This window comes from Melozone crissalis, unplaced genomic scaffold (assembly GCF_028551555.1).
Source record: "Melozone crissalis strain CALT ecotype California unplaced genomic scaffold, PUWL_Pcris_2 ptg000002l_1, whole genome shotgun sequence".
NCBI lineage: Eukaryota > Metazoa > Chordata > Aves > Passeriformes > Passerellidae > Melozone > Melozone crissalis.
The window spans coordinates 4,624,541-4,640,114 of NW_026535780.1; the positions used below are offsets into that span (position 1 = coordinate 4,624,541).

The 15,574-nt window shown below is 41.7% G+C and overlaps 1 protein-coding gene across 1 annotated transcript in view; it reads left to right on the top strand.

Moving 5' to 3' along the window:
* COL22A1 (collagen type XXII alpha 1 chain) overlaps positions 1-15,574 on the top strand; it is a 217,508-nt gene that overhangs the window by 153,757 nt on the left and 48,177 nt on the right. The window contains exons 32-40 of the mRNA XM_054281552.1: positions 1,089-1,130; positions 3,543-3,575; positions 6,962-7,015; positions 7,459-7,512; positions 8,799-8,852; positions 10,886-10,939; positions 12,454-12,507; positions 14,844-14,948; positions 15,390-15,434. Coding sequence (XP_054137527.1) covers positions 1,089-1,130; positions 3,543-3,575; positions 6,962-7,015; positions 7,459-7,512; positions 8,799-8,852; positions 10,886-10,939; positions 12,454-12,507; positions 14,844-14,948; positions 15,390-15,434 — 495 coding nt within the window. The remainder of the gene's footprint in view (positions 1-1,088; positions 1,131-3,542; positions 3,576-6,961; positions 7,016-7,458; positions 7,513-8,798; positions 8,853-10,885; positions 10,940-12,453; positions 12,508-14,843; positions 14,949-15,389; positions 15,435-15,574) is intronic.

Genomic DNA, 15,574 nt, shown 5'->3' on the forward strand with positions numbered 1-15,574 from the left:
AAGAAGCAGCAGAAATAGCTGTGTGTGGGATGGAGACAATAATTTATTGAACAATGAAATCTGATGAAATTAAGGACAATTTTGTAAATTCAAGATTTTTTTTTTCTTTTTTTATTTTGTTAAAATTTTCTCTTTTTTTCAGTTTTATAAGTGGCTGATATGAATGAGCCTAGAACTAAAATCTAGAAAGTTTTCTGTGCCTGTCTTTGGGGGATAGAACAATAACTTAAGGAACAGTTTGGGCTTCTGCCATCACAACACCTTTAATTTTAGGGAAAGTGAGAGAAGTAGACAAAGGCAATGTCCACCAAAATTTACATTCAACCCTTGTGAACTTGAAGGTGAAGAAGAAACACTGACCTTGCAGATGCTTGTGAGGGTATAGTGGAAAAACTGCCCTCATTACAGAGGCAGTGCTGTTCAGGATGTGAGTTCTTCCATCAGTCCTGAGTTTATCAGTGACTTTCACCACCTGTGGAGGGGGGAATTCTTTCATGGGTGATCCACTGACATCAATAAGGCACCTAAACCTCCTTTACCTGGGAGGTTAACAAGTGTTGTTGGTAGTTCTTGGCTTTCAAGTGTCAGGGGACTGATGTTTGTGGAGCACAGCCCACAGGCAGGTCAGTGCCAGGGCTCAGGAGATCCTCCAGCAACAGCATAGTTTTAACTATGTTTTAAAATTAGAGGGGAACTGGATTTAGCAACTTAAATATTTGATGAAAAACAGATTTTTTTTTTTTTCAATGAAAGAAGTTTAGCTAAAACATATTGTTCAATCCAGACTTTTGGTCAACTTTAATTGAAAAAGCAAATTAAACTCCATATCCTAAACTGGATTGGGCAACTTTAGAAATTCATCAACCTGTGAATTCAGGTTGATGATAGAATCATAGAGAGATGAAGACAACAGAATGAGAATCCTGCATGCATCAAAACAAGGACAGCAAAAATTCAGCCCAGAAGTGTCACAGAGCTGGGGGGTTGGGTTACATCTCATCTGGTAATGCTGCATCTCTAAATGATAATGTTGAGTTTTATTTGGGAATCTTTTTATATAATTAGTTACATTTTTTTCCTCTCTCCAGGGTGACACAGGTTCCCCTGGACCCCCAGGCTTACCTGGAACAGTAAGTAAGATTGTGTTTGGTGCTGTAACAATATTCAAGGTGTCATTCCTCCTCATAAATTCCTCAGAAACAATTTTCAAGTTTCTTACTTCTCTGCAGAAACCTTGGGACCTATTTACTCTGACATTATCTCCTTTTGTTTCAGAGAAGCAATACCAAGGTTTATTTGAGCTTTTTATTTTTTGGTGAGGTTGTACCTTCCTCTGCCTCTTTGCAAAAACAGACCTAGAATACATAAATTTATTGCTTTCAAAATCAAGATGCAAAATTAGTTTGAGGAGCCTGAGTATAATTACAAGTTCACTGATGATTAAATCAGCACCCACTGAATGTAAATACACAAACCTCTGAGTTCCCTCTGAGAAGACCTGAGTAAGCAGCTTGGAATGAGCACCATCATTGCAACTAGAGGATTTATGCCAATCACAGATCCTCCAAGACATGGCACACATCCTCTCATCATCTCTGCTCACCACAGCTGGATACAGCTGCCTCATTCACAGATTATGGACAAAATCTGAATCAGAGTCTGTTGGTTGGTGAAAATCGAGTGCCTAAAGACTTTTAAACAGCAGTGGAGTGCTGGAACCTGAAATGCAGGGAATTCTCAGAACTTTGGACCTGAAAGCCAAAGCTTAAACACTGGATTTGATCTGAGACCTTGGAAAAGGCTTCCAAACTTAGATGATAGAAGCAAGAATGTGGATTTACAGTTTAAAGCATAAACATGTTAAGAAGAGGAAAATTTAGAGTTTAGGATACAGAAAAAAAATAAAAGGAGTTACAAAGGTGAACCAGAAGTTTAGAATACAGTACTGTAGGTTTTTGTGTCATAATGTGATTGGCCAGGAAAGCTTACGCTGTGGCATGAGTCCATAAGACAAAATATTTAAGGATTGGGTCAAAAACATACATATCCTTGTTGGCAGTGTTTTGTTGGTCAATAAATCTTTAAAAGGTCTTGTAACTAGAGGCCTTGTGACCTTCTGAACCATGCTATGAAGATGTGAGCCAAACTCACCCTTCCTGCCTGTGTAGAAGTTAAAAATAAATCGCATAATCTAAAAGCTCAGAGGTCCTGTCTCTAACTCATTAAAAATTCCTTCAAAAATCCCCATAATGGAGAAGGTGATTTAATTTATTCTCTGCCATTACTTGAGCCTCAGTCTGTGCCAGAGCACTTCATGGTGCTTTGTGTAGAAAGACTCCACTTGTGTCAGGCAAGAATGACCCAGTCACAGCACCAAAGATGGATCTTTGTTGGTAAAGGCAGAAAATGCAGCTCACAAACAAAATACAACATGGCTGGACATGGAAATGTGTGTAACTGCTCAAGCTTCCTGTGTTTGTAGGGAGAAATTATTTCCATTTGTCATGGTTTAGGAATGGTAGTCCCCAGTTTGGCACCCCTGATCCCCCAAGACCCCAAAATGACCCTCACTCCCCTTTCTCCCCTCTTCCACCCACGTGTGCCCAGAGAAGAGAACTGGAGGCACAAAGGGCAAAGATTGAGGGTTGGGATAAGAACAATTTATGGAAACAACAATAAGCTAAGCAAACAAACAATAGCAAAACAAACAATAACAAAAGTGGACAAAAGAGGGAGTGTGGAGCTTGACCTGACTGCAGCCATGCCACCCAAAATGCTCCCTCTGGTCAGGACCAGCATTATCCCACTGCTCCATCTGCCTTGCTTCCACCAGCAGAAAGGAAAGTCCTTCCCTTCTCCAAAGTGAGAGAAAGAAGCCCTTTCCTCCACCCCTGGCAGTGGCCTAAGGTGGTATTGAATAACATAATGTCTTGGCCATAGTCCCTCCCACAGGACTAGGCTGGAACCAGGGCCTGTTTCAGCTGTTAAAGGTAGGTAATGCTTTTCAGAAGTCTTCATGTCATCAAGGTCAGTTTTTTTCTTCAAAATTTTATCAGCTTTGAGAAAAGATACTGTCTCATTCTACAAAACTTTATAATTTCTTTTTGTGGCTACCCCTTCAGAGAGACTATGTATTCCCATTGAGATTTCATGTACATGGTACAAAGCAGAGGGAGAACACACCAAGCTCATTCATGGTATCAGGAAATTTAATAACACAGAAGATGGCTCTAAGTGGGAAAGTGAGCTGGAGATTGCTAGCAGTAAAATTGCTATAAAGTCTAAAGATTGATTGTTTTTTCATCATTGTAGGACACATAGGATAGTCTTGAGTTTATGTTCATATTTCAGATATTCTGGGAGATTTAAGATATTTGTGGGCTTCTTTCCAAACACCCAGATGTTACAGTGGGTTGCTCTTTTATAAACTTACTTATGGAATGTATGGAATGTGCAATCTGTAATGACAGGAGTATGTGTAAACTATTGCATTTTAAGGAAAATAGGCTATCCTGTTATTAACACTCTGGTTTCTGTTCCAGCCAGCCTTCTTCACCCCACATCCCAGGATTCCTGTAAGTAACATCCCTAATAAATATGGCCTCTGGCTTATCCCCTCTTGTATCTGGTAGGCACACCCCTTAGGGATTTCTGTGTTTTTGAAATGTTTCCAGTAAAGAACCCAGATTGAGTCTGGGCATCCTCATCAACTGTAACCAGCTATGATGAGAAGTCCAAAGCTGTGCTGGTAAGATCAGCAGTGAAATCAACTGTGGCTGGGACAGAGCTGTATGCTATCCCAGCCTCTTAAACCAAGTGTAAAGAGAAGATTTTGTTCCCATTTTTAGCACCTAGTCGGAAATAAATAACAAAATATGATCTGTGAATAAGTTTGTTATGGATCAGGAGGTTTCATGGATGACGGAGGTAGGCTGTAGTAGGAGTGCCATTAGAAAGAGAAGCATATATGCTAGGTTCTTCAGAGGCTGAGGAAGGAAATAAGGATGTGAAGTAGTACTGGAGAAAGAGATAGGATTTCTTTGGCTTGCTCTTCCCCTTTGCTCAATACTTATATATATCTATATACACTCTAAGGAGACATACAGAACAATGACATCTTTCCTGGTCTTTATAGTGCTACAGTCACATAAAGAGTTTTTCCTTTTGCTTTGAGTACATTGCTCTGGTAAATGAGCTGCAAGACAGTAAGAAATAAAAGGCTTGAAGTGTGTCAGCTGTTCCATTTGCTGGGATTTCTCCCTGTGCAAGACGACTGTGGTGACACCTGCCACAGCACAGCTCTGCACATAGCAGTTTGAGGGAGGAGAGGGTAGGAACAGTTGGATGTACAGGTGTACACATTAAAGTGTCAGAAGGAGGTGATGAGCCTTAGGAGAGTGTCTTGGGTAATGTTACAGAGGTGGCAGGACCAGCAGGGTGCTGACAGGTGCACTCCAAAAACCAATCCTTACCACTGCTTCCCATTGAGTGCGTGCTGTATTGTACCAGGGAGCTATTTCCTATGTATTTAGGCTAGTCAGGTAGGATCATGAAATATTCTTGGAGATGGGGTGAGAGAACCACAGTGGTGGTCAGGTATAATGGCTGGAAGGAGGCAATAGCAGTAAGAAAAGAGGTGGCTCCTCACTTTGCCTTCTGTCTCCCACTGTGGCCAGGCACAGCTGGACCCCCACTGCACTTGCTTTCCTTTAAGTAGCACAGGAATTGCTGAGCCATAATTGAGGCTACAGGAGGACACTGCTGAGAGCAGGTCATGGGAGCTGTAAGTCCTCTTCTGGGCCAGGCTGGTGGCAGCTGGCAGCTGTCACTCTGTCTTTTCTGTGCACTGAGATGTGGGTAAGAAGTGGGTGGCAGTGGACTAAGAGCATCTCCCAGTGGGCAGCACTAGCAGGCAGTGGTAACAGCTTGGCAGAGTCATGGATTTGGCAAACTGGAAAGGACTCACAGGCACATTTTCTGGTGGGTTGTGTTACCATTTGTGTCCTGGGCTGCAGCTATGGCCAGCAGGTCAAGGGAGGTGATTCTAATAATCTGCTCTGGTGAGACCCCTCCTGGAGTGCTGCATCCAGCTCTGGAGCCCCCAAAATAAGGAGATCTTGGATCTCCTGGAGCAAATCCAGAGAAGGCCACAAAGATGATCAGAGGCTGTAAACTGTCAGATATCAGTTTAGATTAGGTATTTGGAAGTAGTTCTTTATTGTGAGAGTCCTGAAGACACTGGCACAGGTTGTCTAGAGAAACTGTGGGTGCCCCATCCCTGGAAATGTTCAAGGCCAGGTTGGATGGGTCTTCAAGTGCCTTTCCAATGGCAGAGGGGTTGGAAGGGGTGATTTTAAGGTCCCTTTCTCCCCAAACCATTGTATGAATCTGGGAAGAAATCCTTCTTCTGCCCATGTCTGTGTCTGTAAGACTTTGCACTATTCTGCAAGTCAAGTATCAAGGAAAAAGAGGAAGAAAGGAAAATGTTAAAAACTTTCCCCATTTCCCTCTTGCGTTAATTCTTCGCTTTGCAATTTTGTTTTCCCTGGTAATGTACATCCTTATCCCCACTCAGTAACACCATCCCTGCCTACAAATGCACTGACCTGTGTCTGTGCTTTGTCCTTCTGCTCTCTCAAAAGTTTCAGAATTTTAAATGTCATTACACAACACAGCTTCCAGGCACAAACATACAGGTTTGCAGCTTTAGCCCTTTTGCTTGAGCTGCTTTAGGTGATCCTGATGTTTTTCTGAAGGACGCTAGATGGCATCAGGGACTGCCTGGCTAAAAGTCGATCTAATGGGATGCTGTTTGTAGGGTAAAATTCCTCCCATTATTTACCACAGATTACAATATTTATTCATAATGCATAATTAATACAAGCATAAGTAATATTTATGCAGCTACACTTATTTTATCTGTTAGAGAATAATTTGAAAATGGTCTGTGAATTCCCAGGTGTTGCAGAAATGATTGGCAAACAGCAGACGTAAATAAAATTCAAGCTGATTTGTCTGGCTCTGCATTTTGGCTGATCACTATTCCTTCCAGCTTAAATCACTGATGTTCTCACTCTTCCTTGATTGCATAATTGAAACACTTGGTATGATAAATAATGAATAAGTAATGATTGCTGTTGCCTGAATACCTACGTTCATAACAATATACAGGAGTGAGTATTGGTGTAGTGCCTCCTTTATTCCAGCTAGTTCCATAATTGTGCGCTTTCCTTTTCAATTTATAAAAAGCAGACATATGGATTTATTGATTATTGCTCTAGACCACAGGACAAAGCTGATGAACTTCTGTCTGAATGCATATTCAATTTACTGTAAGGAGGAAGAACAGGAATAAATTAATCTTATTAGGCAGTGATGGTGGTGCGTGATAAAATGTACTGACATTGCAGGAGGGAGAGGAAGCTGCATGGATGTATGGAGATGTTAATAGAACTAGAGATCAGGAATTGCTGTGTAGTGCTCACCTCTGGAAATGCTCCAGATGATCACTGAACACTTCTCTTTTATAGATGGAATAGGGAGCTGTATCTGGGATCACTGTGGGATGACATCAGGGCTCTGGTCCTACTGAGAGGTAGTGCAGTGGCACTGGTGCTTTTGCTATTATTCACATCATGTGGCCTTTAAAAATGTTAGAGATTTATTTTTCTATTTTATGTATAGTCTTAGGTACTCTTCTGCATGAGGGCAAAATGTTCTCCTTTTAAGCTGAGTGTTTTTCAGTTAGTATCAGAACAGACCAAGAAGTCTAGATAGTGATCTCCCTGTTTTAGTGTGGCATTCATTTTTGACTCATTGACCTCAAGGTCCTTTGAAGAAGCTACTTTGTGTCAGAAATGGGTAACTGATTGAATGAGCCCACTTACTAAACAGGACTAGTGTGAGTTCCAGCCCTGGAAATAGCTTTTATTTCTCTCTTTGTCTTACTGTTTTATATCAGGGTGAACCTGGACCAAAAGGGGACAAAGGAGATCGAGGAATGACTGGAGAAACTGTAAGTACAGCCAAGAGAGGACATGAGAGTGGTCAGTTTTGGAGGGAGAGGGTGGGACATGCTCCTTCTGTAGCTGGGATGCTTCTCTCATCAGAAATAGCCACAGTGGTGCTTATCTTTGTGCTGCCTGTAGAGGAAGCTGCATGACTGCTGGAGTTTAGGCACCTAATCTGTAGTTCTGGGCCTTAGTAGATGAAAAAATGACTATGGGATTTTCTAGGCAGAGCTTGGCTGGCAGTAATTTATGTGCAGGATCTGTTAAGGGATTTTGAAGTGATGTGGCCCAGCTAAATTGTGGATTTGGGTACTGCATTTGTATTCTGGAGTTTCTTGTTCTGGATGGAGCTCCCAGAAGAGACAGAGCCCTGTGAAGTGGCAGCCTCTGTAAAAATTATACTTCTCTCAGTGGAAGGAGCTCCTTTACCTCTCCCTCTGTATTTCAGGGATTACCTGGGGTCCCAGGTGAGCAAGGTGTGCCAGGACCTGCAGGAGTACAGGTAAGAGGGACCTTGAAGAAAACCTTTGACATGAGTAGAGTGGAGTGCCCTCAAGGTCTGTATCACTGTAAATAATCCTTCCTGTACACACCAGCAGCCCATTTCTTTTTTTTTTTTTTTTTTTTTGTCTTTTTTTGAACCTAGTGTCATAGATTCAGGGAGTTCTGTAGAGGTTTTTACTTCTGTTGGACTGCAGGAAAACAGGAGAAAAATCAGCTCAGATAGATACATTATCTCTGTAGCGTGGTCAGTATTGTCTGAGGGACTTTGTCCAACTTCATGGTCCTTCAAGAGGGCATCTTGTATTGCTGCTACCAAACCACAGGTCTTGCAGATAAGTCACGTTTCCAAAACATTGCAGAGCAGTCAGATTCAACCCTAGCTCATCTGACCTGGAATGAGCAATGGCTCGTGTGAAATGGTTCTGTGGTCTCAGCCACCTTCAGAAAAATTATTGTGTCACACAAAACTATTTCCAATCTACACTGAGGTGTTTCCATTCAGCATGGGTGGGTGTTCACTCTGCCCTCATATATGCTGTGCCCACCCTATATAATCAGCAGTACTTGGGCATCAACACCAAACCAAACAAAAAAAAACCAAAACAAAAACCAATAAAAGCTAAAAATGCTTCCCAGGGAGGGAAAGCACCATGTAAAGATAAAAGTATTAGTAATGATTCAATTACCCAATATGTCTTAACAACAACCACACAAAACCAATCCCCCAAAAAATCCAAGAAAAAAACACTGTGATGCCATGCAACTTTTAACTAACATCTGCTAAATGGGGGACAGTTTAGTGAGCAGACTTTGTCCTGCAAAAATTCTTCAGAAAGGGCTCTCTAATATGTAGGATTAGGACAAACTCTCTTCATGGGGATCTCTTATTACCATTTCTAGATGATTGATGTTTCTATTTCAGAGCTGTAAGTGAGCCTTCTGTGAAGGGAGTCCATCAAAGTTCAGCTGGAAATTAAGTAGTTGGTAGGCCTGAGGAGAGGAAGGAGTTTCACCCAGATGAATACCTGCAGGTTTCAGCATCCTGTGCTGAGTATCTGAGCTGATCTGTCATTAGTAACTCTTCTGAAGTCTCAGAGTTTTATTTTTATAGTTCCCTTTCTTGCTGCATAGAGAACTGGGAGCTGTTTCCTCAGCCATTAACTCCTCTGTGAATTAGTTAACAAAACCAATTCCTATTACACATTCAGGCATCTTGAAGCCTTTTTGTCTGGCAAGAGGTCTCCTTCCATATCTAATCAGCTGGTATCTCTCCTTTCTGCACAGGGTGCAAAGGGGGAGAAAGGAGCCCGAGGAGAGGCTGGAGCCCCTGGAGAGACTGTGAGTAACTCTTCCCTTGCAGCATTTTCCCCTGGCAGTGACACACCTGAAGGGACACTGACATCAACATCTTGTGGATTCGCAGTCCCAGGCTGCTTGATCACAGAGCACATCCTCATGCACAGCTGGAAGAGGCTGTTTGTGGGCAAACAGGACCATCTGCACAAAACAGATCAATGCCCCATTCAGCCCAGCTCAAGTCTGTGCATCTTTTCCTGCTCAATCTCTCCCTGCTTAACAAAACACCCTTTTGTGAGTGAGTGTGACTGCACTGCAATGTCAGCCCAGCTCAGGCAGGCAGCTGGAGCAGGGAGCTCACTGCTCAGCAGCAGCAGCAATTGGTTTTTCATCATTGGTGCTTTTAGGCTTCACTGTCTATTCTGTTGGGCTTTTTTTTAATACTGGCTCATCCAGAAGACTCATCCCACACCCCTTTTTGAGGCATTTGTTGTAGAGAGTGCTGCTCTTGTCTGTCTGTGTGCTTAAGAACAACAAAGGATTCCAGTCCAGTTTTATTATTGTAAAAACACATAAGACCTTTGCAGCTGAATAAAAGGCCTCAGACTTTTTTTGCAAGCCAAGAGGAAGAAACACCGAAGAACTGTTTGAAATAATGATTGAGAAAGGGAATGACTGATTAGGAGAAGGAAGGAATAAGAAATTCAAATCATGCATCCTGGAGCACTGAAATTTTTTCTTCCACCTTTGTGTTCATGGTTTTCTTTCTTGTGCTTATGCTTGGTCTCTAAGGAGTGCTCTAACACTAAACCCTGAACTGCCTTTTTTCAGGAGTCTTTCACTCTTGGTTGAAGGACCCCTTAGTATTTTGGAGAGGAGGAAAAAAAAAAGAAAAAAGAGAGATGGCAAAAACTATCCCACTTCCACAAAAACCCATTCCTTGGTTTTATTTTTATGAACCTGGTGGTTCAGAGGATGTTTATGATATGGAAATGCAGATATTTGCAGGCACCTTCCCTTTTCTTGCCATCCTTTCACAGACTGCTGCTATTCCATATTTCTATTGGCTCAAAGACCAGTGACTGTAAATAACATAGAAATGAAGAAACCTTTAAACCTCTGCTATGAGAAAAGGCTGAGAGGATTGGGATTGTTCAGCCTGGAGAAGAGAAGGCTCCAAGGAGATCTCAGAGCCCCTTTCAGTGCCTAAAGAAGGAATGCAACAGAGCTGGAGAGGGACTTTCTGCAAGGGCATGGAGTGATAGGACAAGGTGGAATGGCTTTAGACTGAGAGTAGGTTTAAATTAGAATTAGGAGGAAATTATTTCCTTTGAAGGGGATAAAGCACTGCCCCAGGTTGCCCAGCACCAGCTGGTCTAGAGGAAGGAGTCCCCGTTTATAAGAGAGGGTTTGGAACCCAGTGATGTTTAAGGTCCCTTCCAACCCAAATCTATGATTCCATGAAACCTCTAAATATAGCCTGGTAACCCCAGACATACATCTCTATTGGGACATAAATCCCCAAATATATGTCCTCTAATGAATATATGTCTCCCATGAAATTTTGGAGACACACATGGGCTTTTTCATGCTACAAACCTTTATCTTCCAAACAGATGAAGACCTGCAATTCAAAACTCTACACTCTGGATGGTTTAGGCTATTTCACTTGTTTAGTGCAAAAGGATGTTTTCAGGTTTTGTTCCTCACAGCAGAGAAAGGTAGAATTGTCAACAAAGCACACTTTGTTGACCTACATTTTTTATGATAAATCAACAATCTTTACTCTGTTCTTCTGATGTTTCTGGCCCAGACTTTCCTTCCTGTATCTGAGCTAGATTTAGGATTTCTTTTGATAGAAGGTAGCTTTAAGCTCCCAAAGAGAGCCTTCATCCATATTGTATTGTTTCATTACTCTTTACACTAAAAAGTTTCAAAAAAATGTGCTATTTTTTGTCTTCTTCATGTACAACACCTTGTCTGACATGAAATCCAATCTCACTTGGAACATCTTGTTCCTATGGTGATACAAGTTGTGAGATGCACACACGCACTCTTCATTTTTCTTAAAACAGGGTTTGAGTGGACCAGCAGGGCCCCCAGGTCCAAGAGGCTTGCCAGGAAATGTGGTAAGTATGCACCAGTGTATTTGTTTTCCCATCTGTGCCCTGATTTCTTTATTTAATGTGCTTAGTTTTCCCTTCCATGGGGATTACTATGATGTTCAAAAGGCTGCGTTTGATTAAACTGTTTCTTATGGCTGAATTGAAAGATCTGGAGGCACCTGGGAATGGTGTATCCATTAACTGTCTTCTCATATTCATTTTATCAAGGGGAGGAAGAGTGCTGCTTCATTCCGCACTTAATTGTTACAAGCAAATTTTGCTGCCAACTCTTCAAGAGAAAACATTCAATGTTTATTGCCTCTTTGGTTTTGTTTTCTTTGCCTTTTTTCGTTTGTCCTCTCCTTTTGTAAACAAGACTTCTTGGTATAAAAATAACATAGTAAACTCCCACTTTTATTATGGAAGCTTGTAGGCATTTGAGCCTAAAGACCCTTGAAATCAATGCAGTGTCCCTTACTTGGGGGTTCATCATCACTATTAATTTTGCATGACAAAATTTTTCATATTCACAAAAAAAATCTTTGGATTAACTCCACTCCCAGTTCCACTAGGGTAATTTTCTCTCTAGTTCTTGGGATTTCACTGGGCTTAGACTGGAGTAGGTGAAAAACAGCATTTAGACCTCAGGATATGATGTATTCAGGCACAGGGGTTAGACCATAGCACTGTTAGAACCAGAGTTTATTACCTGGGCAATCCAAGAAAACTTAAATTGCCCTTCAACTAATTGTTAAGATACATTTGATTTAATTGTATTAATGTAGTGATTTAATTTGAAACTGAAAGGTGATATTGAAAATTAAGAACTTTTCAATTTCATATTCCATTAAGCAAACTTCTATACCAGTAATACCAATATATTACCTATAAAAGCCAATATAGATGGAAATAATTTTTACTGGTGCAGAAAGGAAAATAATTACCACATCCATTCTGAGGTCAATCCAATCTTAATGGTGCCAAGACATGATTTCACGTCTTAAAATGGAGTACCATTCTAAGATATGTTTTGGTGGGTTAGGAAGTTACAGTACTTAATTTAGAGCTCTAAATCATCTATATTTTGACACAGAATCCTTTGAGACCTGCCAAGATGTTAAAAGGATTGAAAACTGAAATAGAGGAAGAAATGAACACAGCTACATTTCCCAGTGTTGGGAGGCTTTTGGCTTCTGATACAGGGGTGATGATTGGGGGTTGTTGGTAGCATATTAGGAGCTACTGAGAATTTCACAAAACAAAAGAAATAGTTACTGGTACAATGCAAAAATCTGGTACAAGCTTAGTTTCTGCTTTTTCTGTTCAGCTATTTTTTATATTGAAAAAGAAATTCCTCCTTTAAGGACCTGTTATACACCTTTCTGTGGTATTCTCTGGATTACAGATTCTCTGTACTGGGAAATGTTGGGCTGATACTGATCCTTGAGATAAACTATACTGAACCCTCAGGTCTGCCCCTTTGTTTAAAATCCAATACTGCCTACAAAAAAACTTCTGAGCTTTAAAGTTCTTTTCAGGGTGTGCCTGGAGGCCCTGGACTCCCAGGAAAGGCAGGAGAAAAAGGGGAAAAGGTGAGTTGATTCTTTGATGGATTTGTTTCTTTTTTTTTTCTTGAGCATTTTAAGTAATAGGGACAGATACTGTCTAAACTGGGAAATTATTTCATAGGTTCATGGATGGTTAAGACACATGGGTTCATGAATTCATCTTGTCTGAGCTCCTCCATTACACGTGCTGTAAGATTTTCACCCAGTTGCAACTTTAGAATTTACCTAATAAACCACTGAGATATGAGTGGATATAGTAAAGTCTCTGCTACACAATTGTGGTCTTCATTACCTGACAAGAGTGGGCATTTGGTGTTTTAAAAAACTCCTATTTATGACAGAAAATCCAAAACTGGAAGAAAAACTGGCTTCCTGTCCCCTTTCATGAGCTTTCTGAAGTCAGGGGCTTTTGTTTTGGTCATACACCCCAGAGTGCCCAGCATGCTGATCTTTGTCCTGATCTTTGTTTTCTGGATTAGGAATGATTAATCAGAAACATGATTATCTATATCCGTGCATTTGGGGCTTAAAAGGGAATGAATCCCAGCTCATTCAGTAAAATCTTCTTCCAAGTTACTGAGCTCTGCCTCAGGGTCATGTGAGGACCAAGGACTCTCTCATTGAGTGTTGCAGAAAGAGTGATGCACTTCACTCACAAGAAAGAAGAACAGTATATTTTATTGATGTAAGACACCAGGTTAATAAAGTTCAATGGTAAATGCCACAGTGGTTTAACAAGGTTCAATGCAAGGTACACTTGATTATTTACTGCATTGAGGACAGGGAGAGACAAAACTGTCAGGGAGACCCTTCCATTGAGTCATGAGCTTCAGAAAGGATCCCTTTGTGTTCTAAACTCCTTCTCAGAGAGGAATTTAGGTGTGGCTGCATGCAGAGTTAGTCCTAAACTTGATCAATATTTTGTCTAAAGCATTATATGCGTGCAACCAATCCTTTGTATCACTTAGCTAAGGTTTCAGAGTTTCCAATGCATTTATTCCCAATTTGTTTGCTGAGTATCTGATGTGAAAAGGTGATAATTTGAGGGGTTACCTTGAGAGGCATCCATGCTCAAGGGGAGATCTGGGCATGCAGCCCACTGCAGGCCCTGGGCTGTGCACTGTTCTTGGGGTAAGATGGTTGGCTCATGTTTTCATGCTGGCTACAAATTTCTCCCAAATTTGTGAAGGTGTTGACTAGCACTGTGGTTAGGTGAGCACATTGCCCAAGCCATCTGTCTTGGGTTTGAAAGACAGGGTGTCTGCTAAGGAAGGCAGGAGCCTCCCCTAAAATGGAAAATGTAAACCCCCTCCCTCAGAATTGCTATAAATTTTAAATTAAGGGGCTCACAGACAAAAGATATGGGAGCAGGAATAACAATTCTTTACTAGGAAAGAAAATAAAAAGATAAAATAAATTATGCAGTACACTAAAACAACACTGTCAGAGTCAGAACCCAACCTGGCACCCTGTGGGTCAGGTGTTGGTAGCAGTCCAACTGGAATTGTGGCTGCAGCCCTCCTGGAGTGTCAGGGGTGGTTCTGTTGGAGCAGGGATCCTGTACAAGGGTGTAGCCTTCCTCTGAAGATCCAGTGGAAGAGGCAGCTGCTGTTCCTCTGGGAAATCCAGTGGAGAAGCTGTGCTGGTATTCCAGAATCTCAAGATTAAATCCACGTAGGAATGCTTGGCTCCTCCCTCTGGGCGGAGCATCTCCCAGTGGGATGCCATAGTCCTTATCAGCCATGCAGTGACATTCAATGGCTGTTGTCAGCAGATGTCTCCCCAGAGGGGGAAGTTGTGTAAGAGATAAGGAAAACTACCCACTTAACAGAAGACAACTGCCATACAGATGGCAAATAGAATACAATTTGCTTGACAATCCAGGGGAGCAGCCCTCACATGTAGGGTTGTTACCTGCCTCCCCAGAACCCACTGTGAGTTAGGAGCAGCCATGACAACCAGAGACATCCAGTACTGCTGTTGGGTGTCACTTGGGCAGGGTTATGGGAAGCAAAGGTCAGGTTGGGATCAGGGCTCATTCCAACATTTCTCAGTGTCACAGCAGGGATAACCAGTTTTGATGAGTTCAGGTTGGGGTATGCTCCATGGAGAGAGTGCACCACCACATATAGCTGCTTCCAAAAATGTTTTGAAGCCTTCTTTTACTTTCCTTAATGGAAACTACAACTGCCTTGAGATTACTGAAGGAAAAGTATTCCCACTAATGAGGTTTTCCTATGATACCAAAAGAAATCCAGGTAAGACAGCTAGGAAAATATCCCTGTCTTTCAGTTCCAATGAAAGATCTGAAGTGGTAATTGTCCAGTATTTTAATGATTCTGATGGTTTCCCTTCTACAGGGTGATCCTGGAAAAGAAGGAAAAGTGGGTTTGCCTGGGCCACCTGGTGGGCCAGGGCGTCCTGGAGAGCCAGGTTTGCCTGGGAAGGGTAGAGATGGAGAAAAGGTGAGTACTGTTGACAAGTTTGGTGTTTGACTAGTTCAATATGAGACAGGCAAGCATGACATCTGCAGGAGAGCATGGATTTACCTGAATCCATGGAAGGCCTGCCTGTGGAAAATGCTCCAGATGCAATCTGTGCATTAAAAAAGGTCAGAACTGAAGATTTCTGAAATTTACACTGAAAACAGAGACCTCCACAATGAGTAACCATTGTCCTTGTGACTAGCACAAAAATGATTAGCTTGATGGAAATTCCCTAAAAGCTTTTAATTCTTGCCCAATTAGCAAATTGTTTAATTTGGTTACATGTCAGTAAAATATTGCCAGGACACCGTGAGCTCAGGAGGGCAGTGACGGGAGAATTGCTGCCTTGACTATAGCAATGTCCAGGCTCTTGTTTGGCTGGATGGTGACTGTTTTCTTGGTTTACTTTTGTCACTTTAGGGGGAAAGAGGACCACCAGGCTTGCCAGGACCCTTTGGACATAAGGTGAGGATGGACTTTATTGTGGACTGCTCATCTTAGTCACCTGAACTGGAGAAAAGAACATGGTGCAAACATGGTCTGTTTTCCACTGGAAAACGGAGTTTGCAAAGCTCTGACTCAAAAATACACTTCTAGCCTTCTAG